The 23,801-nt window shown below is 52.8% G+C and overlaps 1 protein-coding gene across 9 annotated transcripts in view; it reads left to right on the top strand.

Annotated features, from left to right (window-relative positions):
- LOC122432763 (transformation/transcription domain associated protein) overlaps window positions 1-23,801 on the top strand; it is an 88,338-nt gene that overhangs the window by 48,195 nt on the left and 16,342 nt on the right. For 7 of the 9 annotated variants that reach the window (XM_043454886.1, XM_043454884.1, XM_043454881.1 and 4 more), the window contains exons 39-60: window positions 480-686; window positions 1,793-1,951; window positions 2,040-2,174; window positions 2,422-2,532; window positions 3,392-3,538; window positions 4,902-5,115; window positions 5,670-5,795; window positions 6,475-6,621; window positions 7,223-7,422; window positions 8,135-8,256; window positions 8,429-8,642; window positions 9,735-9,914; window positions 11,885-12,031; window positions 13,161-13,280; window positions 13,498-13,785; window positions 13,922-14,059; window positions 14,684-14,796; window positions 15,186-15,321; window positions 18,113-18,304; window positions 20,982-21,210; window positions 21,817-22,082; window positions 22,633-22,733. In XM_043454886.1, coding sequence (XP_043310821.1) covers window positions 480-686; window positions 1,793-1,951; window positions 2,040-2,174; window positions 2,422-2,532; window positions 3,392-3,538; window positions 4,902-5,115; window positions 5,670-5,795; window positions 6,475-6,621; window positions 7,223-7,422; window positions 8,135-8,256; window positions 8,429-8,642; window positions 9,735-9,914; window positions 11,885-12,031; window positions 13,161-13,280; window positions 13,498-13,785; window positions 13,922-14,059; window positions 14,684-14,796; window positions 15,186-15,321; window positions 18,113-18,304; window positions 20,982-21,210; window positions 21,817-22,082; window positions 22,633-22,733 — 3,692 coding nt within the window. The remainder of the gene's footprint in view (window positions 1-479; window positions 687-1,792; window positions 1,952-2,039; window positions 2,175-2,421; window positions 2,533-3,391; window positions 3,539-4,901; window positions 5,116-5,669; window positions 5,796-6,474; window positions 6,622-7,222; window positions 7,423-8,134; window positions 8,257-8,428; window positions 8,643-9,734; window positions 9,915-11,884; window positions 12,032-13,160; window positions 13,281-13,497; window positions 13,786-13,921; window positions 14,060-14,683; window positions 14,797-15,185; window positions 15,322-18,112; window positions 18,305-20,981; window positions 21,211-21,816; window positions 22,083-22,632; window positions 22,734-23,801) is intronic. The other 2 variants (XM_043454888.1, XM_043454885.1) reach the window with 1 other exon arrangement.

Genomic DNA, 23,801 nt, shown 5'->3' with positions numbered 1-23,801 from the left:
TCTCTGTGCCTCGGCCGCCTCCGTGCTGGTCACGCTGGAGGAGCTGGGGCTTGCTCCTGTGTGCGTGTGTGTGTTTCAGTCGTGTCCGACTCCTTGCGACCCCATGAATTGTAACCCGCCAGGCTCCTCTGTCCATGGGGATTTCCCAAGCAAGAGTACTGGAGTGGGTTGCCATTCCCTCCTCCAGGGGATTTTCGCGACCCGGGGATCAAACCTGGGTCTCTCTCAGATTCTTTACCATCTGAGCCTAGTCCAGCACAGGCACACAGCAGGTGCTCAGAAAACATTAGAGCAGACATTTTCATGGATCAAAACTTAATGGAAGAGAAACTCACTACTACGCGCTTTCCTAATAAGAGAGCTCCAAGGAATTGTTTAAAAATTGTTTTTGCAGAAATAACGCCTTGTTTCTGAGTGACTGTTCTCATCTCGCTTGTTAAAGCCTTTTATCTTTACTGAGAATTTCTGTCCTGTCTCAGGTGTTCCACAGTCTTCTCAAGGCGCACGCCATGGAAGCACGCGCCATTGTCAGGCAGGCGATGGCCATTCTCACCCCGGCGGTGCCTGCCCGGATGGAGGACGGGCACCAGATGCTGACCCACTGGACGAGGAAGATCATCGTGGAGGAGGGCCACACGGTCCCGCAGCTGGTCCACATCCTGCATCTGATCGTGCAGCACTTCAAGGTGGGGACGCGCTGCGGGTGGGTGGGTGTGGAGGCCTCAGAGCGGATACTGATACGTTCTCGCGCATTTGCTTTGAAGTTTCCCTCGTCTTTCATTTTTCTGCAATAATGAGGTTGTCCTCATCTTTCAGTGAAGGTATTTCTCCTCTATAGATTAGTATGAGTATGTGTGTGGCTTTACAACATGGAAATTGCTGTAGTTTAGTGGATGTGTCCAAGGTGTACGCTTCTTTCTAAGACAACATTTTTCTTGTAAGTACACTTGATCTTTGAACAACAAGGGTTTGCACTGTGTGGATCCACTCATATGCAGATGTTTTTCACTAAATACATACTGTAATATTACATGATCTGCGGTTAGTTGAATCCATGGTGGTGGAACCATGGATAGAGAGGACTGACTGTAAACTCTATAGTCTAATTTTTGACTTCGTGGAGGGTGGGCACCCCAACCCCTGTGTTGTTCAAGGATCAGTCGTATTCAGTTATCTGTGAATACAGGCGAGTTGTTACTTTAAGGTGGGAAGTAATGTCATTAATTCTTGAAGAGGTCACTGGCATCTCCTTTTCTATAACCAAATCACCTTCTTCTTTATTTATATGTAGATTATTTTTCATAGATTTTTGGGTGGAGGAGAAAGGATTGAATTAAAAGTTCGTTCTTTTACAGTCAGCTGTTTAGAATTAGGAATTTGCCTCTTGGCATGGCTAACTTTTATGACATCGTCTTAAGTTTAATACATGTCACCAGACTTGCCTACCTAACAAGAATTCAGTAGTTCAGCATTTTTTAAAGATGGTCCTTAAAAGCTAAAACACGCTTTTGTATTGGAACTCAGTGGATGAAGGGGGCGTGGTAAACATACTTACAGAAGGCGCTGAGAGATTTCTTCGCTTAAGTCACGGTTCAGAATGCTCGGGCGGAAGGCTGGGTCGCGTGCTGAGGCAGAGGCGGGTCGCGTGCTGAGGCAGAGGCGGGTCGCGTGCTGAGGCAGAGGCGGGTTGCGTGCGCGTGCCCGCGCGCGTCTGGTGCGTGCGCGTGCCCACGCCCGGTGCGTGCCTGCGTGCGCGCGCCGGCGGCCCTGGCGTGACGGCCCGTGTCCGCAGGTGTACTACCCCGTGCGGCACCACCTGGTGCAGCACATGGTGAGCGCCATGCAGCGGCTGGGCTTCACGCCCAGCGTCACCATCGAGCAGAGGCGGCTGGCCGTGGACCTGTCGGAGGTCGTCATCAAGTGGGAGCTGCAGCGCATCAAGGACCAGCAGGTAGGGCGGCAGCGCCTCCCGCCGGCCTTCCCCGCGCCTCTCCCCGGAGCGCGAGCGGCCGAGTCAAGCGCGGGTGCGTCTCTTTCAGCCCGATTCAGACATGGACCCGAACTCGAGTGGAGAAGGCGTCACCTCCGTCTCGTCTTCCATCAAGAGAGGGTTGTCGGTGGACTCCGCGCAGGAGGTGAAGCGCTTCAGGACGGCCACGGGCGCCATCAGCGCGGTGAGAGCGCAGGCGCGGCCCACCAGCGGTTCATTCATCCGGACTCGGAATGCGGGCCGGGCGCCAGCACCACACCCCACCAGGCCGCACCCCCGCTTCCTGGGCCTGGTTCCCTTTCAGGGGTGGCTCGGGCCCCGTTCCTTCTCTGTGACAGCTTTGCTCGTCCGTCTGCCGGGGGTGCCCTGGTGTTTAGTACAGGCGCCGCCGCCAGGCCGCGCTTCTGAGAGCGCTCTCCCCGCGTCTCCAGGTGTTCGGGCGGAGCCAGTCTCTGCCGGGCGCAGACTCCCTGCTCGCCAAGCCCATCGACAAGCAGCACACGGACACCGTGGTGAACTTCCTCATCCGCGTGGCCTGTCAGGTGTGGTATCCGCGCGTCTCAGGTTAGGGGCCTTCTGAACGAAGGCTGCCCGGTACACTCAGCGAGTTCAACGGTCTGCCTGTTCGGTCAGAAAAGAAATAGACAAACCAGGTCTGAGAGCTCGTCTGTAGTAGTTTGTCCCTTTCTTACCAAATTTGATTTGTTTAGTGACATGCTGATGTTCCTGAAATCTGCCTGTGTTTTATAATAGGATTTTTTATAACTTTTTTTCCCATCAGTGTGATAAAATAGTGGCTATGTTACAATTAACAGCATGTTGGTGGTGGTTGGTGACCCTGGGTTGGATTACTTGACTTTCCGGTGGCCTGTGTCCTGAGGGTGTGGGGATGACCAAGCCCACACAAGTAGTGGACAACATTCAGTGGTTCAGATGCCTTGTAACTTGCATTTGTTTTGTTTTTTTTTGTAACTTGCATTTGTTTACCGTTCACATCAGTAACATATTTTCATGCCATTGTTGGCAATCTTTCTGAAACTTTTCCTTTTTGTATTTCAAAGAAACCCTTGTAAATGAGAGTTCCCTCACAAAGTAGTTTTACAGCTATTAAGAAGTAGTGTACACTACTTCACAACACTATCGAGGATCTCTAAGTCCTGGAAACAGGCTACCCGTCTTATCAGCCGATCTGCCCCTGAGCACCGCAGCGTGCTGGGCACAGCGGGAGAGGCCCTGATGCCGCCCCTTCAGTCACACAAATGAGTGCAGGTCACCGCTGACCCACTGTGAGGGGGCGGGGTCCCAGCGGAGGCAGAGGCTGGGTGCGGGGTGGCCAGGGCAGGCGAGCGGCCTGGGCCCTGTGTGCAGGGTAACTCGGACCTCACCCCGGTGAACTTCCAGGTCAACGACAACACCAGCGCGGCGGGCTCTCCTGGGGAGGTGCTGTCCCGCCGGTGTGTGACCCTCCTGAAGACGGCCTTGCGCCCAGACATGTGGGCCAAGTCGGAGCTTAAGCTGCAGTGGTTCGACAAGCTGCTGATGAGTGTGGTAGGTGCGGGGCCCTTGGGACAGGTGGGCCCCAAGCCCGCTCCTCTCCGCTGGTCCAGGCCCTCCCACTGCTCTTCTGGCCGCCGGCAGAGGAGGGGAGAGCGCTGTGCTCCCCAGGTAGAGCTAGGAGTCTTGGAAGCAGAGTAGTGCCCTTGCCTTTCACAGACTGATTTCTTAAACCGACCCACCAGCTAGCCCGGAATAAAACATGTTTAACTGACTTAGTCAACAGTCTTTAAAATAAAGTTGAGTTTTTGAATACAGATTGAATAGTAAACACAGCACCGTATAGTTGGGTTTTAAGAGAGAGCCCCAAGTGCCGATCTTTTGATGGCTTTTTGGGCGTTCTTGTTCCTGTAAAAACTGCGGTCCTGTGATTTGTTCGGAGGTTGCAGAAGCTGCTCTCTTGCCTTATCCATCTTGTTACCAGGACACAGTTCAGTTTGTCTAGGTCTCTGGTGAAATCTGAAAGCTTTCCGTTTAAAGATTTTAAAACCTGTGGTAAAGGTCTATTACTTTGTGCTGCGAAGATGAGTGTTGCTGCTCAGGTGTTTTGCAAGGCCCCACAGGTGACCCGTGTTAGCGGAGCTCCAGGGGGAGGCCCGCTGGGCCCGCAGGGAGTGCTTTGATTCCAGCCTTCGGCTTCACTGCTGCATCCTCTGCAGATTTCTTGCGTCTATTTCTCTTTGAAAGGTCAAATTATTTTCCTATCAGAGTTAGTCAATTCTGATTGAGTTGACTCAAGCTCAGCCCCTTCACAGGTTCATATTTTCCAAGAGCAGTGGGTCTGCTCATACTGACCTCTGCCTTTTCCCCAGGGTCCACCTCGGAATAGTGCACACGCAGGGCGTGTGTGTGTGAACCACAGACACGAGTGTCCTGAAGCCAAACTTAAATCCTTATTGTGGACCTTGGTGCTCTGTTCTCTGTTTTATTCCTTTTTTTTGTTTGTTTTTTAGTGGTGACAATATAAGTTGATTTCACTATACACAGTTTCCGGGATACTTCCTTTTGGAAGGATGTATGTAGTTGAACTAAAAACATGAGAGGAGAAAAGCAAAATTCATTGCAACAGTTGCCTTTTTAAGCCAAATACTAATGTTTTTCGTGAACTTTTTGAAGGAAGTTTGACTAAGTACTTTAGGTGAATTTATTGAAGGGAAGATTGTGAAATTCTACTGTATTCACAGAATGTGGTGCTCCTTTATACACCTGACGTGCTCACCCCTCCGTGGCTCTGGGTTTTTTTTGGTTTCACCTCCTGAGTGCTCAGTGGCACGGGGCTTGGGTTTTGCCTGCCCCCTCCTGTCGCCGGCGTTCACGTGCTGTCTCATCCGCGCATGGCCCGTTTCCCCCGTTGCAGGAGCAGCCGAACCAGGTGAACTATGGGAACATCTGCACCGGCTTGGAAGTGCTGAGCTTCCTGCTCACCGTCCTGCAGCCGCCGGCCATCCTGAGCAGCTTCAAACCCCTGCAGCGTGGCGTGGCCGCCTGCATGACGTGCGGGAATACCAAGGTGCTGCGGGCCGTGCACAGCCTGCTGTCCCGCCTCATGAGCCTCTTCCCCACCGAGCCGAGTACGTGGCTGTGGCTGTCTGCGCCCCCCTCTCTCTCTTTTCTTTCGGCCTGGCTGGGTGGGCCCAGAGCTTGTTACTGAGAGTGCTCCCCCCTCCTCTGCTTGCCATGTGAGCCATTTTATCATCCAAGCTGTTTTTTTTGTACCACGAAACTTTCTTTTTAAAAAAGGAAGGTTGACATAACTTCACAGTCAAAGTCTTTGCATTACATTTTTTGGTCCACTTGGGAGATAGTTTTTCTTCATCAGCTAAACATTACCGTTTCTGTAAGGTTAAAGGAAAGTTTGATTAAAGCATTTTGGTCAAGCATTGAACAGCTGGCAGGATAGAATTTTGGCATGTTTTTCGTGTGTTTAGGGGGTTGAGTTGAGGCTCAGGGACATGAAAGGTGGTCACTGAGCTCCGTTAACTGGGAGCCACGGTTCCTGGGGTGAGGGTCAGCGCAGGTCCCAGACGACGAAGCTCTGTGCTGGCCTAGGGAGAGTTAGCATCTCTCAGAGCCGGACTGGGCCTGCCAGCTGGACCCTGGCCCCACAGTCCCACTCCTGTTTCAGGCACTTCCAGCGTGGCCTCCAAGTACGAGGAGCTGGAGTGCCTGTACGCGGCCGTGGGCAAGGTCATCTATGAGGGGCTCACCAACTACGAGAAGGCCACCAGCGCCAACCCCTCCCAGCTCTTCGGTGAGTGGGCGTCCTGCCTGGCACATGCCTCTCTGCTCACTTGGACGGGCTTGCCTTCTGGGAAGGGCACAGCATGTCAGGAGTTCTGAGCCAATGTGTTGTTGAGAGTGTCTGCAAGTGGCCGGGTGCACCCAAGGCCATGGTCCCCTGGGGTCTTGGAGATGAAAGACCCCCACCCAGCCTCAGAGCTTCTTCCTGCCTCAGACACACGTGTTCCTCCCCACCCCCCACCTCCAGGGTTGTTTAAGGTCCACGGTATAAGCTTTCATGGGACGTTTACAGCTCACTCTTGCACACATGGGGCCTGGGGCGGCGACCCCACGCAGGCGAAGCAGGGGAAGTCATCTTGTGAGTGTCGTCGGCCTTAGTGTCTCTTGGTGTCGGCCTTAGGGTCTCTCTGCGTGGCCGTCTCTCGTCCACAGGTTCAGCTGACTGAGGATCCTGCAGCGCCGTTGTGTATGCTGTTGGAAGAAAGCCATACACAAGTGGACTCGAGCAGTTCAGACTTGTGTCAGGCTCAACGGCAATGTGACATTTCAGATCAATCTGTACTTTTGTCAGAAACAGCATGTTTTTGTCTAGCATGTTGTTTAAATGTTTTTAGGAGTAATTGACATTTTTGTGAATTACTCAGCTTTTAGAGACTCAGAAACCCCCCCCGGCGCTCTCTCCCCTCCAGGGACCCTGATGATCCTCAAGTCTGCCTGCAGCAACAACCCGAGCTACATCGACAGGCTGATCTCGGTCTTCATGCGCTCCCTGCAGAAGATGGTGCGCGAGCACCTGAGCCCGCAGGCCGCCTCGGGCAGCACGGAGGCCGCCTCAGGTGACGCGCTGGGCCGGGCCGCCTCGGGGCCGCTGCGATTGGCAGCTCCACTGCGCCCTGCTTTCGTGTTCATCATCATTTGCTCTCAACAGAGAGATTCTGAGCGTTTCATTGACTACCAGAGTCAAGTGCTCTTTTAAAACAAACTGCTTTTGAAGTTTGTGATTGTAAGAATGAAGAGATTTTGAGGAACACTTGCCACTTGATGAGAGTTAATCTCACAGTTTTGCTATAAGCAGAGATGGCGTAATCAGAGCCACTGTTTCTGAAGAATGAAGTCTCAGGGTCCAGACCTGAGCTGTGAGCTCTGGGACTCGGGTGACGTGTTGTGGGGAGGGGAGCTGTGGGAGTTGCACCTCTCGGCCCGCCGGGGCCATGCACGTGACTTCAGGGCTTGGCCGAACCCCCGGTCCCCTCACCTCTGTCGTCCCCTGCCTTGTGAGGAGGCTGTTGGGCCGCCCTGGCAAGGCGGTGCGGTCAGAGCCAGGAGGCACTTCACACGCCGGAGCTCTAGTTTTGGCGAGAAAGCGTCCTGGGGAGGTCGTGGGCAGGATCCAGCCACTTGGGTGGTGGGAATAGCCGGCATCTCTCCCGTGAGCAGGGACCAGTGAGCTGGTGATGCTGAGTCTGGAGCTGGTGAAGACGCGCCTGGCCGTGATGAGCATGGAGATGAGGAAGAACTTCATTCAGGCCATCCTGACCTCCCTCATTGAGAAATCCCCCGATGCCAAAATCCTCCGGTCCGTGGTGAAAATTGTGGAAGAATGGGTTAAAAACAATTCCCCGATGGCAGCCAATCAGGTGAGCTGGGCAGGGGCCTGGGCTCCGGCCTGTGGACCTTGCCGAGTATCCAAGGGAAGAGTCAGCCGTTGCTTTCTAAGTTCTTCTGCAAGTTCTCAAGCAGAATATTTTTTCTCTCCAGTATTTGCATTCACGGGATCTTTTTTTTAAGTTGGATTTTTCTCATTGTGCTTCACAGATTTTAAACAGAAACTTGAAATAACTGGTTGTGTAATGTGGTTTTCAGTTCAGTCACTCAGTCGTGTCTGACTCTTTGTGACCCCATGAATTGCAGCACGCCAGGCCTCCCTGTCCATCACCAACCCCCGGAGTTTACTCAAACTCATGCCCATCGAGTCGGTGATGCCATCCAGCCATCTCATTCTCTGTCATCCCCGTCTCCTTTTTCTTCTGTTAAAATGTTAAATGAGCCAAAAATAACAACGATGAGGGACTATTACTTGGTAACTAAGATGCTTGCAAACTTCCAATTTGTTTTCTAGTTTAGTTGCTTTCTCTCCCAAATGAGTTGTAGCCGCCGCCCCCCTGCCCCCCGCCCCCGCCCAGAAAATTATGTTGGCACCTGTCTTGGTCTTAAGCATCCTAAGGACCATTTAGAAATGACCGTATTTTACCTGACAAGACTTTAGGAGCTTAAAAATCAGTTGAGCAGATGACTGAAATACTTTTGAACATGTTCTTTCTCAAATAATTGACTCTTAAATTTGTGCAGACACCTACACTCCGGGAGAAGTCCATTTTGCTTGTGAAAATGATGACCTACATAGAAAAGCGTTTTCCAGAAGACCTTGAACTAAACGCACAGTTTTTAGACCTTGTTAACTACGTCTACAGGTAATCACCGCAGCCAGACGCATGTCATGTCATCCCTGGTGTGCTGTCTGACCCACGGGTGGTGTGACTTTTCAATTTTCTCATATACAATAAGTTTTAAACACCCGTTTACGTTGTAAGACACGTAGTGTATGTTGGCGTCATTAGTGAGCCTTTTGTTCAAATGTTCCAGGGATGAGACACTGTCAGGCAGCGAGCTGACCGCGAAGCTTGAGCCGGCCTTTCTCTCGGGCCTGCGCTGCGCCCAGCCACTGATCAGGGCCAAGTTTTTCGAGGTTTTCGACAACTCGATGAAGCGTCGCGTCTACGAGCGCCTGCTCTACGTGACCTGCTCCCAGAACTGGGAGGCCATGGGGAACCACTTCTGGATCAAGCAGTGCATTGAGGTAAGTCAGGCCCAGAGCCAGGTGTCCACACCCATGCGGAGAGGCAAACGTCTCCACGGCAGAACCGCCGTCATCTCTAGTAAGAAGGAATTGATGCACAGCTGGGAGGTGGAGCGGCCAGGCTAAGCCGGCCTGACAGCACGCGGGCTCTGACCCCTTGGCTCATGGGGCCAGGGAGCTGGGGGTGAGGGCCCCCGCGGACAGTCAGGCTGTTTCAGTGGACGGTGGGTCAGATGGCCTCCGTTTCTAACTAGCTTGTGGTCAGGCGTCTGTATTCCTCACTATTTGGCTTTATTACCAGCGTGCCACACCAGGCAACCTCGGCCTCCCGTGAGAACGGGAGGTTACGCACGCTGTGCACACAGGCTGTGGGCTGCGCCTGCCGGAGGCACCACTGTCTGACACCCGGGCTGTGAGATTGCCCTTGAGGGAGAGGAGGGACTCGTGGCCGGGCTTCGGGAGAGCGTGTGGGCGCATTCCCACCAGGGCTGAGGTCTGTTCTCAGTGCTGTGAGCAGCAGCGGGTGGAACCCTGACGGCGGCACAGCGGGCAGGGCTCCCTGACGTGCTCTTCATTCAGGAGACGGGCGGGTACCTCAGGCTCTGGGTCAGGTGGTCAGAAAGACCTTGGAGGAGGGGCTGCCGCTGCTCCTCTGGCCTGCGGTCTGGCCTGTCTCCAGGCGGCACCAGTGCACGGCCCCCGCTTCTCTGCCTTCCTGTCGCTCCTCACGACGACAACGACAGGAGCATCCTGCTAGTGTGAACCCACCCCGTGCTGCCCAGCACAGGCTTCCTGCTGCCGCCCAGCCGTTCTCAGGCCTTTCTCAAAGCGAAGCGGGTCGCACCGCTCCTTGGCTCTGCCCAGCGCACAGTCTAGCCTCCGGGGCCCGGTCTCGCTGGCCCCTCTGTCCAGCCCGCTGAGACGTGGAGTCGGGGGCACCTGAGTGGGACAGTGGGAGGGAGGTGCAGGCTCCTGTCTAGGTGGGGGCAGCGGGATGGAGCGAGCCAGGCGCTGGGGGCTCAGCTGCACGTGTGTGCCGGGCGAGGTGACTCGGAGGTCACCGGGGGCCTTTCCTCCCCTGCGCGCCCCCAGCTCCTCCTGGCCGTGTGTGAGAAGAGCACGCCCATCGGGACCAGCTGCCAGGGCGCCATGCTGCCCTCCATCACCAACGTCATCAACCTGGCCGACAGCCACGACCGCGCGGCCTTCGCCATGGTGACACACGTCAAGCAGGAGCCCCGGGAGCGCGAGAACAGCGAGTCCAAGGAGGAGGTAACGCCCCGCGCCCGCGCCGCCTCCCCGGCCGGCCTCCCGGCTCGCTGGGACGGTGCTGTGTCAGCCGTGGGGTGTTCAGGGCGAGAGCAGCTCATCAGACCCCGCCTCTGCTGGAAGGTCTGAGTGCGGCGCCTGTTCGGTTACTTACTGTTTGCTTTCTCGTGTCAAGGTTCAGTGGACGTACATCCTGTTAGTCCCGGGTGTACAACGTGAGGATTTGGTGTGTTTGTGTGTTGTGAAATGATCACAGTAAGTCTAGTTAACGTGCATCACCACACATAGTTACAGGATTTTTTTCTTGTGATGAGGACTTCTAAGGTTTACTCTCAGCAACTTTCAGATACACAGTGCAGCGTTGCTGACTGTAGTCCCCGTGCTGTGCGTTCCACCCCCGTGATGAGTTTGTTTTATCACCAGCGGTTTGTGCCTTTGCATGTCTTGGCCCATCTCACCTCCCCCCCACCTTTGGCCGTCTGCCTTCTGTGTCTATGAGCGTGTGTCTGTCTTTGTCTTTCTGACGTATTTCGCTGAGCACAGTGCTCTCGGGGGTCTGTCCGTGTTGCAGATGGCAAGATTTCAGGGTAGAATTGATGAGCATCTGGTGTTGCCATTCGGTTTTGAGAGCAATCACTTATCACGGGTTGGTGCTGCTGAGGACAGGGTCTTTTACTGTCTGCTGATAGTCCTCTCCCAAGTCAGGAGTTGCCCACATTGTATCCTAAAGCACCGCTCTGGGGAGTGACGCTGTCTTGAAGGAGCCGTGTCTCTAGCTGGTTCCACAGGCCACCTACTCTGACCCTCCTGGGTCTCCACGCAGTCTGGCTGGGGCAGCCCTGGAGCCTGTAACTAACCGTCAGGGCTGAGCCTCGGTCCTGATGGTTGTCAGGGCTCCGTGTGGGAGTGGGAACGCCCCTCAAGGCGTGGATCTGTGAGCGTGTCCTTCAGGCTTTCGGCCCGTGGAAGCTCAAGCTGGCTGGAGCGTTGGGTGTCAGCAGACAGCCAGTCGGTACTGGCAGAGGAAGGCACTCTCTTTCCTCTGAAAGGGGTGGTTTGTACCCCTTCTTGTTTGTGAGATCTCTACTTCATTAACAAATAAGAAATTAAAACTTTCTTCACTTTACACTTGCTAAGCAGGCGATCGTTTGGTGATGGGACCCTCTTTCCTTTCTGTGGTCCTCTGTGGAGTGAGTGGCAGCTTCAGCATGACTTAAAGGCAGCTTTGGGCTTTCCCTGGTGGCTCAGTTGGTAAAGAATTTGCCTGCAATGCGGGAGACCTCGGTTCGATCTCTGGGTTGTGAAGAGTCCTTGCAGGAGGGAAAGGCTACCCACTCGAGTATTCTGGCCTAGAGAATTCCATGGACTGTATAGTCCTTGGGGTCGCAAAGAGTTGGACACGACTTCGCTTTTACTTTCATTTTTTTGATGTGACTCATCTGCCTTCTCAATGGCGCACACCAAATGTTCCATAACCTGACTTAGAGCCCAGTGTGGGGATGGGATGTTGATGGTCACTTCCCAGAAGCTTCAGACAGAACTCAGGTTCCTTCCTCTTTGGGGGCGAGTTGTGTAACACCCTGTGCCCACAGGTGCTGTGCGTTGGCGCCGATGATGGTCTTGATCCAAGTGAACACGCCTGTGCTGCTTTCTCAGGAACGGCGGGCGATGATTCCTAGTAGTCTTTATACTCCTTAAAGTTGTGCTTCTTTATTTTCCTTTCCATAATCCAAATATGACAGCAAAATGCTGACATTTTTATAGCATCAGGTAAGAAAGCGCTAGATTTGGTCTAGTTTTATTTGCTTGTCTTTTATTTTAGAACTCAGGATTATTTAAATTATTATAGACTTCCAGGAAACTGAAGTTTTACTTGGCAAAAATTTAACAAGAAGTTTATGAGAGTTGTGTGTGTTGATTTTTTTTTTAACTATTTGACCTTTTGGTTTTGCATGTTTGTTTTTTGTATTTAGGATGTAGAGATAGATATTGAACTGGCTCCTGGAGATCAGACCAGCACGCCCAAAACCAAAGAGCTGTCTGAGAAGGATATTGGAAACCAGCTGCACATGTTAACCAACAGACATGACAAATTTCTTGATACGCTCCGGGAAGTGAAGGTTTGTACGAATTTGGGGGAATGATTGTGGCTTTCCTCTTCCCGCCCCAAATACTTTGAACAATCCATGAATCCACGGACTCCCCCATTCATAGCTCGAAGCGAGCATTTCTGTGGGCAGGTCCGTGGCCTTTGAGAGCTTTGGCCTCTGCTGTGTTAACGTGGAGCCAGGAGCCGCCTGCCTGGCAGGCAGGGAGCAGCTGTGTGAGGGCAGCCAGGCTGGTTTCATCTCGGCGTCCCATGCAGGGCAGCCTGAGTAGCAGACAGGAGCATTCTTCCCTGGAACGTTTTCTCCCCCTCCCTCTGGAATGTTCGTATCCTGGGCTTGTGCGTTTTTGACAGGGGCGTGGTTTGGGGTTAGGTCCCTTCCTGCTCTGCCCTTGGGTGAAAGGAACGGCATGATCTTGACACATGTATCTCTGTCTCTGCCGCAGGGCCCACCATGGGCTGGCAGGCATGTGCCCGAGCCCCTCTGCGCTGGCTGTGTGTGGCTGTGTGGGGAGGTGGGCTTCAAGCTGCCAGAAACTTGACTGAGAAACTCGCACCTCAGGGACAGTGGAGCTGTGGGCAGAGGCAGCTGCGTTTGTGGATTTGATGGGCCCTTTGGGGCCCCGGTTTCCAGCTCTGGCCCCGGTTGTGGGGTGTTCTGGTCCAGTCCTGTCCATTCCAGTCGCTTCTCCATCTGTCCACTGTTCATTGCAGAGACTCCGACCTCTCATGGTTCCTGATTTCTTCAGAATTACGCCTATTGACAAATAACATAGATCCTATGCGTGTAGTTCTCCTGTTTCCCCTGGGTATCTTCAGCAGCCTCTGCTTTGATGGCATCTGTGTATCTCTTGCTTGCCCTTTCCGGGTCAGCGTGGTGTTCGTACTTCTCAGATACGGTGAAATCAGGAATGCTAGGAGGTGGCCTGGGAAGTTAGACGTGCCGTTGTGTCACTGAGCCCCTTTCCCGCGTCCGTGCCAGCCGCTCAGCACGGCAGGCGGGGTCTGTGGTGCCCAGAGCTCGTGTCTGCCTTTGGCACGACATCTGTTGAGGTTCTGAGCGTCAGGCAGTGGGCAGCGTCGGGTAGAGTGGGGTCCTGCGTGGCGAGGGCCGGGCGCCAGACGGGTCTCTCCTCCTGCAGACGGGAGCCCTGCTGGGCGCCTTCGTCCAGCTCTGCCACATCTCCACCACGCTGGCTGAGAAGACGTGGGTCCAGCTCTTCCCCAGGCTGTGGAAAATCCTGTCTGACAGACAGCAGCATGTGAGTCTGTTTTTTTCAAATCCTCTTTCAAAAAGTGCAATTTTAGCTTCTGAGGAGCGTTTGCAAAAGAAACTCTTGGTTAAGTTTCAAAGGCTGAGGAAACTAGTGTTTCCAAGCGTGAGTTATCACACCCATGCCAGACGCCGGGGGAGAGCGCGAAGGTGGGCTGGTTCTCGCACGAGGCCCCGGCCAAACCCAGCCCGCGCTTCGGTTTTAGGCTCTGGCGGGGGAGATCAGCCCGTTCCTGTGCAGCGGCAGCCACCAGGTGCAGCGGGACTGCCAGCCCAGCGCCCTCAACTGCTTTGTGGAGGCCATGTCCCAGTGCGTCCCGCCCATCCCCATCCGGCCCTGCGTCCTCAAGTACCTGGGCAAGACCCACAACCTCTGGTTCCGCTCCACCTTGATGCTGGAGCACCAGGCCTTCGAGAAGGGGCTGAGCCTGCAGATCAAGCCCAAGCAGACGGCCGAGTTCTATGAGCAGGAGAGCATCACTCCACCGCAGCAGGTGAGGCCGCGCCTCCGCTGTTCACAGGTCCTAATGAGCGCCTCCCCGGTGGCGGCAGATGAGGGGCCGTGAAGTCGGCCTGTTGGGGAAACACGCTATTCCTCCCCGAGCACTCAGAGACCGCGTTCTGTTCCAGGAGATCCTGGACTCCCTTGCGGAGCTCTACTCTCTGCTGCAGGAGGAGGACATGTGGGCGGGCTTGTGGCAGAAGCGCTGCAAGTACTCGGAGACGGCCACGGCCATCGCCTACGAGCAGCACGGCTTCTTCGAGCAGGTAGCACCGCCGGGGACCCTCCGGGCCTCATGGGCGGTGGAAGGCGCTTACAGAGGTTCCGTGGTATGGGGGCCTCAAGGCGGTTCCTGTCTAAGAAATCTCCTGACTTCTTGGAAGCATGTACCTGCCCCACACAGGCTCTTAGAGTCAAGGCTCAGTTTTGGAGCCGTGAACGCCCTTGAAGCTTGGTTGTAAGTTCTTTACTCAGTGTAGTCAGTGCGGGTGCTCCTCATCCACAGCCCTCGGTCCCGTTGGGACCGGTAGGGAGATTGTATTCAGCGTGCGAGTTTAGTTCCCCTGCCATCCTTGCTCGGCAGTGGGGTCACTGAGCAGGAGTGGCCGCAGCCCCGGGTTGGACGCCGAGCCACAGAAATTCCAGAAGCAGAGGCATGGCCGTGGCCTGGCTGCCATCGCTGACGGGTAGAGACCTGCGCGGAGTCCTGCGGCTTCTGCTTGGGGCGGGGCCTCAGGCACCAGATCATCCACTCTCATTCTCTGAGTGGAGATCCTGAGAGCCTGACACGGCCCCAGGTCTGCGATCCAGCTTGCCCTAAGTAAGCGAGCAGTGGTCGTGCAGAAGTTGCTAGTTAAGCAGCAGTTTGAAAGCATTATTAATGTTTACAGGCGCAAGAGTCCTATGAAAAGGCAATGGACAAAGCCAAGAAGGAACACGAGAGGAGCAACGCTTCCCCCGCCATTTTCCCAGAGTACCAGCTTTGGGAGGATCACTGGATCCGGTGAGCCGAACGGGAATGTGGTCAGGAGTCATGAAGGGAGCCAATGGAAAGTCTGAAATTTCCTCTAACAAGTATTTTTAGAAAGGGGCCTTGCTGCTTTCTTTATGGCCCCACGAAGAAAAGTACAAACAAAAATCTGCAAACAGCTGATAAAGGCTGAAGTACTTGAGTGTGTGTTGGAGAAACTGACCGAGTCCTGCCTCCACTGGGAGGCTCTGCTCTGCTGTGGGGGTGCGGCTCTTGCTGCTTCAGGGGGACCCCTGGTTCAGTGCCCCGGGCACCGTGGCACCCCTTAGAAGCCCACCCTGCTCTGTGGGGGTAACATTTTTTCCTTTCTATGGAAAGGAGTGGTTTAAAATCATGAGCTCAGGGCAATCCTTGGCCTCTAGGTGTTCCAAGGAGCTGAACCAGTGGGAAGCCTTGACGGAGTACGGCCAGTCCAAAGGTCACATCAACCCTTACCTGGTCCTGGAGTGTGCCTGGCGGGTGTCCAACTGGACCGCCATGAAGGAAGCCCTGGTGCAGGTGAGGACCCATCCCGCCCCCCGCCTGACCTGTCCACGCTCAGGGTACAATCTCTGCAGGCACAGGGGACCCTTTCTCCAAAGCCCGGAGTCTCTGGGGGTCTCCCTTCACTTGAGTCACGTGGGGCACCTTGGCAGATGGAAGATAGCTCCTGGGAAGTAAGGGTTCCTTTTGGTTTTCACGAACATCTTTCCTGAATCTGCGTTAAATGATAACTTAGTTTTAATTCATCCTTCAGTTACAGTGAGTGTCAGGTGTGGAGACTCTGGGCTTTATGAGAAACTGGGAAGAACAGAGGCCATTTTCCTGGTGGATTTGGTCGGCAGGTGTGAGTGTAGTGCAAGCGCAGGGCCGGGCTGTCAGTGAAACTGTCGCAGGAAAGCGGTATCACGTTCAGAGCGTATCTTGTGTTACGGAAGTGGTAACGGTGTCGTGTGAGTGAAGTCGAGCCCTTAGCTTGGTTGGGCTGCACGTTTTTCAGAAGTTAAACTCCATCTGGAGGAGTTGAGTGTGAGACAGATGAGTGGGCTCCGAGGTGCAGGTCTCTCACCCTGGGAGCCTCTGCGGGGTGTTGGCAGCTGGGGTTGACGGCCCGACTGCCGCCCGAGCCCACGTCCCGCCGCCCCCGCCGGCACCTCAGCCTCCACTGGCGCAGCCGTGCCCATGGCTTGCTTTTTTCCCTCCTGTGTCTCTCTCCCCCAGCGCCCCCGTCCTGCTCAGGCTTTGACCTTTGCTCTGGTGTCCGTCACAGGGCTTAGGGTTTATACTGCAGTCCTGCGCTCACCTTGCCCCTTCGCCTGGTAAGGGCCTATTTAGTCACACCAGTGGTTTTCCTTATTTGATGTGTAGGCTCAAAGCGCACGGAGGTTACAGGCCACTGTGTTTGAAAGGATTGACTTAAAACTTTACCTGGACTGTGGCTCCCGTGCTTATTTCGCCACTGCTGCTGCTTTTGAACAAAATGTGGAAGGTGCAAGAACCGAAATAGTCACAAACCATTAACTACAGGGAGGTTATAGAGCCCAGGATCTGGACTTAGAAGTTGGGATCTGGGAAATGGCTTCTCTGATGCAGGGAGTTTATGTTCCTCTGAGAAGTAAACCAGTCAGTGTGTAAGTAAACAAAAATAGTTTACTGACAGGTTGCATTTACCATTGGTTATTCTTTTTTTTTAATTTATTTTTAATGTCCTTTCTTTATTCTGATAAATATTCCGCTTTATTTTACATCAATATAAAGATATTTATAACTCACTCTAATGTTTCTTTTTCTCCTTTCCGAAGTCTCACTTAGCAGGATATGTGCAGTATCATACTGACCACAAGTCTGACAGATGAGTTTCTTCTTTGACAAGTTCTTGATGATTTTCCCCCAGTTTTAAGGCACTTACTGATTGGAGAAAGCTCAAAGTATTAATGAGCACTATGGGTAATCTGCAGTAAATTAGTTTTAAATGTTTTTGATCATACTAAATTATTTACTCATTTAGCAGTACTTCAAAGAAAAGCTTTCTCGTCTTGTGATTATGGGGCTGCTTATAGTAGTACATTTCTTTATTAGATTTCATAAATCAGGTAATAGTTTTCAGCAGAGGAAAAATGAAGATGCTTTTGTTCTTAATGTTCCAGACAGTAGGAGTGATTGAACGAGTCCTGTCTTAATTAGTGTTTAAGTCCGGAAGATGTGAGATGATAGGTTGTGATAAAAAAGGATCCTGTAGGAAGCAGTTGTGTTCCCAAGTTTGCCTCCCTGAGTTTCTCCTTGGGTTACTGAGAACCAGGCGGGGTCACGGACGTGACTGTGCTCCGAGGTCAGATGTCAGCAGACAGGACCGGTGTCAGGTCAGCGCGTTGTTATCACCGTCACTGCCCTTTCCCCCTCCAGACTGAGAGCCATGCGGCTCTGATATCTGTCATTTCCGTTGTTGCTTCCGAATGAATGTCTTACTGATCTTGTTACAGCAAGTCCTGTAAAATTCTTTCAAGAACATCTCTGTGTTCTTTCATCTTATATACAAAGAGGTTATTTTTGAAAAGACTTTAATTTTTTTTTGTTTACAGTTTTTAAAATGCTCTGTCAAAGGCTGATAAGATACAGTGAGTTCTAACACCTTCTTTAGAAGGTGGCAGGCAAACACAGGGGCTTTCCAGGGCCCACCTGGAGCCTCCGCCTGGGCTTCGGGAGCAGACATGATGCTCTGGGCTCCGTCGTCTTCATCAGTAGAGCTGACAACCAGGATACTAGAGCGATCTGGGGAACATTTTATAGTGGATACTAAATGTGGACTTAAATGACAGTAAAGTTTGTGAATGTTCACTCATATTCTTAGAAACCTGCCTTTTGCTTCTGTATGTAATGTGGAGCAAGTTAGACTGATTTCTCAGGATAACAGTGTGAGTTGGAGACAATTCAAAATTATACTTACCAGAGTGGAGATGAGCACGTATTTAAGCCTTTTGAAATTCCCTGGCCAACTTTGTAGGTTGTTCATCTAGTCTGTCATAACAGAGTCTTATCAGTTTCCCCTCTTTGGAACTACAAGTAATCTTAAAGCAAGGAGCTTGTGGTAAGGCCTCGTAGCCAGAGAGATTGGCCATGCTTTGGTGTTTTGGAAAAGGGGAGTGTTCAGAAAAATATGTAATATATGACCTCTCCAGAGAAAACGAGTGTCTGTTTATAGCATAATTGCATTTTACTGCTTTGCATAACTGGCTACCAAAAAGTTGGCTTTTTTGATTCTGCGCCGAGAAGTATACCCACTGCCTCCGTGTGATGCTCTTCCCCTCCCCAGGTAGAGGTGAGCTGTCCAAAGGAGATGGCCTGGAAGGTCAACATGTACCGTGGGTACCTGGCTATCTGCCACCCCGAGGAGCAGCAGCTGAGCTTCATCGAGCGCCTGGTGGAGATGGCCAGCAGCCTGGCCATCCGCGAGTGGCGGCGGCTGCCCCACGTGGTGTCACATGTGCACACGCCTCTGCTCCAGGTGGGGCCCTTCTGGGGGCGGGGGGAGCCTTCTCCAGGGGGGGCCCTTCTCAGGGGGCGGGGAGGGGGATTGCCTTCTCCAGGGGGGGGCCCTTCTCGGGGGCAGGGAGGGGGATAGTCTTCTGCAGGTGGGGCCCTTCTTGGGGGTGGGGGGGTGGATAGCCTTCTCCAGGTGGGGCCCTTCTCGGGGTTGGGGGAGCCTTCTCCAGGGGGGGCCCTTCTTGGGGTCGGGGGATAGCCTCCAGGTGGGGCCCTTCTCCGGGGGTGGAAGGGGGGGAGCCTTCTCCAGGGAGGGCCCTTCTGGGGGTGGGGGGAGCCTTCTCCAGGGGGGGCCCTTCTGGGGGAGGGGGGAGCATTCTCCAGGGGGGGCCCTTCTGGGGTGGGGGACGGGGGTAGCCTTCTCCAGGTGGGGCCCTTCTCCGGGGGGGTGCTCTTTGCAGGGGGGCCGTTCTCCAGGGGTCCCCTTCTCCAGGTGGTGGGGGGTCCTTCTGCAGGGGCGTCCCTCCCGGCAGAGCTCCTCCCGTCCAGGCTGAGGGCTGTGAGCAGAGCTGCACAGCAGAGGAAACTCCTTCCCGCCGTCCTCCCCCCGCATCTGCACTCGGGCTCGGCGAGAGGACGGCCAGAGTCAGAAGGGCGAGGACTGCAGTGTGGCGTCCGGTCTTTGGGGCGTCGGGGTCTCAGTGACGGAGGGCCCCCCTCGGGTGGCTGCGGTGGCCGTCGCTCCTGCTCGGGGAGTGCCCTCTGACGCCCCCCATGCCAGCCTCGTGTGATGCCGCCGTGCAGTCTGAGCAGGGCTCTCCCTCTGAGACCCCAAGGCTGCACTTGGACAGCCCGCGCTTGGCTTCTTGCTTTGTGTTCCGTCCTCACTGTTCTGACTCGTTGCCCCACACGGGCCGCCGGGCACTGACTCCCCACAGCCCCTCGTGCACGCTGCCCCCTGGGTGGAAATTCCTTCTTCCCACCCTCGCGGCCCCTGTGTGTGTGCACGCGCACACCCAGGGCCGTGCCAGCGCTCGACCTCTTTTGTCTGGAGTCTGGTGCAGAGCAGCTCCCGGTGTGGCTGAGTGAGGGAAAACTACAGGCTGCCGTTGAACGGTAGTGCAGAATGCTCATGCTTTTTTTCCTCTAGAAAGAGCAGTTCTGAGACTTAAAGAAGCTACATTGATTTGTATAGTGTGGTTTTTTAAACTATGTAGTTATTTATTAATACACTTAGATTATCCTGTCTTTTTCATAGTGAACCAGAAGCTCAACAAAGCAGTTTTATCTCCTTGTTTTGATATTTTCCCTTTTTGTATGTATTGTTTTGGGCTTGAAAGCTAGTATATGTTCAGTAGAAACCATACTTCGATGCTGGATTTGGGTGTTTTTCTGGACCAGCATGCGTGTATGACGCTCTCTGGGCGGCAGCCCCGAGCGTCAGCGCCTGGTCAGCCGTGAGATCCTGACGGTGGACGGCTGCCTGCTGATGGCCATTCTGCTCTTCATTTTCATTATATGAGACAACCACTTCATTATTAAACAGGCCTTGTGTTAGGTAGTGTGAGTGTTCTGGGCACATTCAGGGCGGCTAAGCTAGGGTGTCTGGTAGGTTTGGTGTGTTAAATGCATTCTCAACTTGAGATATTTTCAACTTATGATCAGTTTGTTGGGACATGACGTCATGGTAAGTTGAGGAAGATCAGTGCTAAAAACTACTGAGCCACACACTTGAAAGGTTGCTTTCAGTGATGTTTTAATTCTACTTCGGTAAAGCTGTTACAAAACAAATACCCCTTAGTTCTGTCTTCAGTAATCTTTTGGAAAGATTAGATTAAGGTTTCAGAAATTTGAGTGTAATGAACTAAACTTGAAGTATAGATACAGAGGAAGGTGTGAATTCTTGTAGACAATTTTTAAAATTAAGAGCAAACAAAAGGGTACTGTGTCCTGAACTTGGTGCTGTGTTTGGGGGTTTGGACAATTCAGAGTTTAAAAACATTTCTCCTTGAAGAGTTAGGCTGGAGAGAGAGGACATATCTGTAAGAAGCCAAGTTTTACGGGGGCGTTTGTGACTCAGTGCCATGTGAAAACAAACACAGATAAACCCAGGATTCAGAGAAGGGAAGAATCCCTGTGGGGAACGGAGGGTGAGATTTGACAGCGTGGGAAAAGGCTCAGAGCTGTGCCCCAGCCGAGAGGGGCTCCAGAGGGCGCCGCACGTTTGCAGCCAGCAGCATGTGTTGGGTGTAAAGGGTGGGGGGGCCTGGACAGATGGGTATGCAGATGGTGAGAATACACGTGTCAGCCGCGAGAGGGCGTCAGAGCCGTGTTTGAGGTGATTGATGGCCCCGGGGTTCAGATGTTGACGGAGGAAAGCTTGAGGGCAGGAGGCGTTGTCAAAGACCTGCTGAGAGCCGCACCAGCGGGGGCCAGAGGAAGGGCAAGCGTGGACCCCACTGTTCTCCAGGCCCCGGTGTCACGGCAGGCGGAGGTCTTAGAGTGGGGCAGGGGGTGGCATCCCGAGAGGCATGTGTGAGGCATGGGATGAGTCAGATGTCGCATCTGAGCAGGTCCCAGAGCATCTGCTTGAATCCTGAGCCCTTCACAGGAGACGCTCGCGGTCGGCTCTGGTTTGCCTTCCTCCTGCAATCCTAGCGCCCTGCTCACTGTGGAATCTGTCACCCGGGTCCCCGTAGGCAGCCCAGCAGATCATCGAGCTTCAGGAGGCTGCTCAGATTAACGCAGGCTTGCAGCCCAGCAACCTGGGCCGGAACAACAGCCTGCACGACATGAAGACGGTGGTGAAGACGTGGCGGAACCGGCTGCCCATCGTGTCCGACGACCTGTCCCACTGGAGCAGCGTGTTCATGTGGCGGCAGCATCATTACCAGGGTAAACCCACCTGGTCCGGCATGCCTCCACCATGTAATTTTCCAGACACCCACTGTTCTGGTTTCATGTCTTGGTCGTGTTTTTCTGTTCTTTTTTTGTTTGTTTTTTCTTTTACCGAATCTTCTGTTTCTTGGCAGGTGTGGTAGAGGTGGTTGGTATGACGAGGGTAAAGATGAAGGTGGTGAAAGAGGGGAAGAATTTCCCTCCCTGTTCCCTTTCTCCACCCAGGACAGACTTGCTGCCAAACAACTGCCTGTTGGCACCAGGGGTGTGGACCTCCTGGGATAAGAGCTCTGGGTCGTGGCCCTTCTGTTCTGAAGGCCCCCCCACTCCCAAGACCTGCTCTCGGGGGGCCGTGTGGAGCCTTGCTTAGCTTCCCTGGGCCCCCCTGCTGCTTTCCCTAGACCTGCCAGGCCTCTTTTTATCCAGAGCAGCCTTGGCCAGGAGGGTAACTCTCAGCTGAGGAGTCGGTGCTTCTTAGAGCGTCCCTTTGACGCAGAGTCTGAGGAGGAGGAACGTGGGCCGATGCAGGGCTTCCCGTTTCCATAAGCCACCCTGTGTCTGTCTTTCATTTCTTATTTAAGCCTTAAACTGAGAAATGTCTGACATGGACCGAAGTCTCACTTCTTTCCTCCCCAGCTATTGTAACTGCATATGAAAACAGTTCTCAGCACGACCCAAGTTCAAACAACGCTATGCTTGGGGTTCACGCGTCGGCTTCAGCGATCATCCAATATGGAAAAATTGCCCGGAAGCAGGGCCTGGTCAATGTGGCTCTGGATATATTAAGTCGTATCCACACCATTCCAACCGTCCCTATTGTGGATTGCTTCCAGAAGATTCGGCAGCAGGTCAAATGCTACCTCCAGCTGGCAGGCGTCATGGGCAAGAACGAGTGTATGCAGGTAGGGTGCCGGGTGGACCCAGTGCCCACCCTTGCCCTGACAGTGAGGGTTCCCGGGCCAGCTCCTGGTTCAGACGACAGGGAAAGGGACTGGACCTCTACAGGACTCCTTGGTCTCGGGGAGCAGTCCTGCCAGAAGGAGAAAGGGACAGGAAGCCACTTGAGTATTTGAATTATATGCCACGGTCTCTATTCTGCCATATACTCTTGATAATGTAGTTATAGAACAGAAACTAAAAATTGCAGGACTGTGAGGGTATATGGTAGATTTGGGCTATGTTCAGAGGAATATTAATAAACAATGGAACAGATAAGATAATGTAAAGCTTTGGAAAAAATAATACCATTAAGGTGTCTGGAACTGAATTTGTGTTTAGTGATGCAGTTTAAATACTCTTTGTCAGTCAACAAATATTCAAGGTAGGCAAGCCTCGTCAGTTTAAAATATATTTGTCAGTGACCTTTAGGACTTAACTGCCTGGATCAATATTTTAATGAGGTTTTCAATGATTGTCTAGGAAGTTCAAGAAGCTTTCTGTTTTTACAAACAGGGCCTTGAAGTTATTGAATCTACAAACTTAAAATACTTCACAAAAGAGATGACGGCTGAATTTTATGCACTGAAGGGGATGTTCTTGGCTCAGATTAACAAGTATGTATGTTACATAGGTGGTGGGTGAGAGAAAGACTCATCAGATTATTTAGTTGTTTGTAACTTAAAAGCAATGTGAAGATGAAACTAGGAATTGACGTGAGTTGGCGTCAGTTGTCAGAGATGGTGTTCAGCTTTTGTATCTCTAGCAACGTAACTTGCAGCAGGATCAGAAAGCTGAAGGGTGGAGGGAGATGGGTTGGTAGCAATAAAGTGGTAGAACAAAAAAAAAGAAAAGAAAATGTTACCTTCATCAGAAGTGTGTTTAATATTTTTTCTTTGAAAGTGAAAGTGAAGTTGCTCAGTTGTGTCCGACTCTTTGCGACCCCATGGGACTAGCTTACCAGGCTCCTCAGTCCATGGAATTTTCCAGGCAAGAGTACTGGAGTGGGTTGCCATTTCCTTCTCCAGTGCATTTTTTCTTTACTCATTTATAAATTCCATGTTAAGTTTTACCTAAGCCAGTCTGATACTTGCTGCTGCTGCTAAGTCACGTCAGTCGTGTCTGACTCTGTGCGACCCCATAGACGGCAGCCCACCAGGCTCCCATCCCTGGGATTCTCCAGACAAGAATACTGGAGTGGGTTGCCATTTCTTTCTACAGTGCATGAAAGTGAAAAGTGAAAGTGAAGTTGCTAAGTCATGTCCGACTCTTGGAGACCCCATGGACTGTAGCCTGCTAGGCTCCTCCGTCCATGGGATTTCCCAGGCAAGAGTACTGGAGTGGGTTGCCATTGCCTTCTCCCAATCTGATCTTAAATGATTTTAAATGTCAACAGTATTAAAAATATAGCTAACATTTTTCTAAACAATTAAAGCTTTGCACCCCTTCATTTTGGGTTTCGCTGGTGGCTCAGATGGTAAAGAATCTGCCTGCAATGCAGGAGACCCAGGCTCGATCCCTGGGTCGGGAAGATCCCCTGGAGGATGAAATGGCAACCCACTCCAGTGTTCTTGCCTAGAGAATTCCATGGACAGAGGAGCCTGGCGGGCTACAGTCCATGGGGTTGCAAAGAGTTGGACACAACTGAGTGACTAAGACACACATTCCGTTTCATTTAATCATGA

This window comes from Cervus canadensis, chromosome 32 (genome assembly GCF_019320065.1).
Source record: "Cervus canadensis isolate Bull #8, Minnesota chromosome 32, ASM1932006v1, whole genome shotgun sequence".
In the NCBI taxonomy this organism is placed as follows: Eukaryota; Metazoa; Chordata; class Mammalia; order Artiodactyla; family Cervidae; genus Cervus; species Cervus canadensis.
This window is presented reverse-complemented; position numbering and strand designations above follow the sequence as displayed.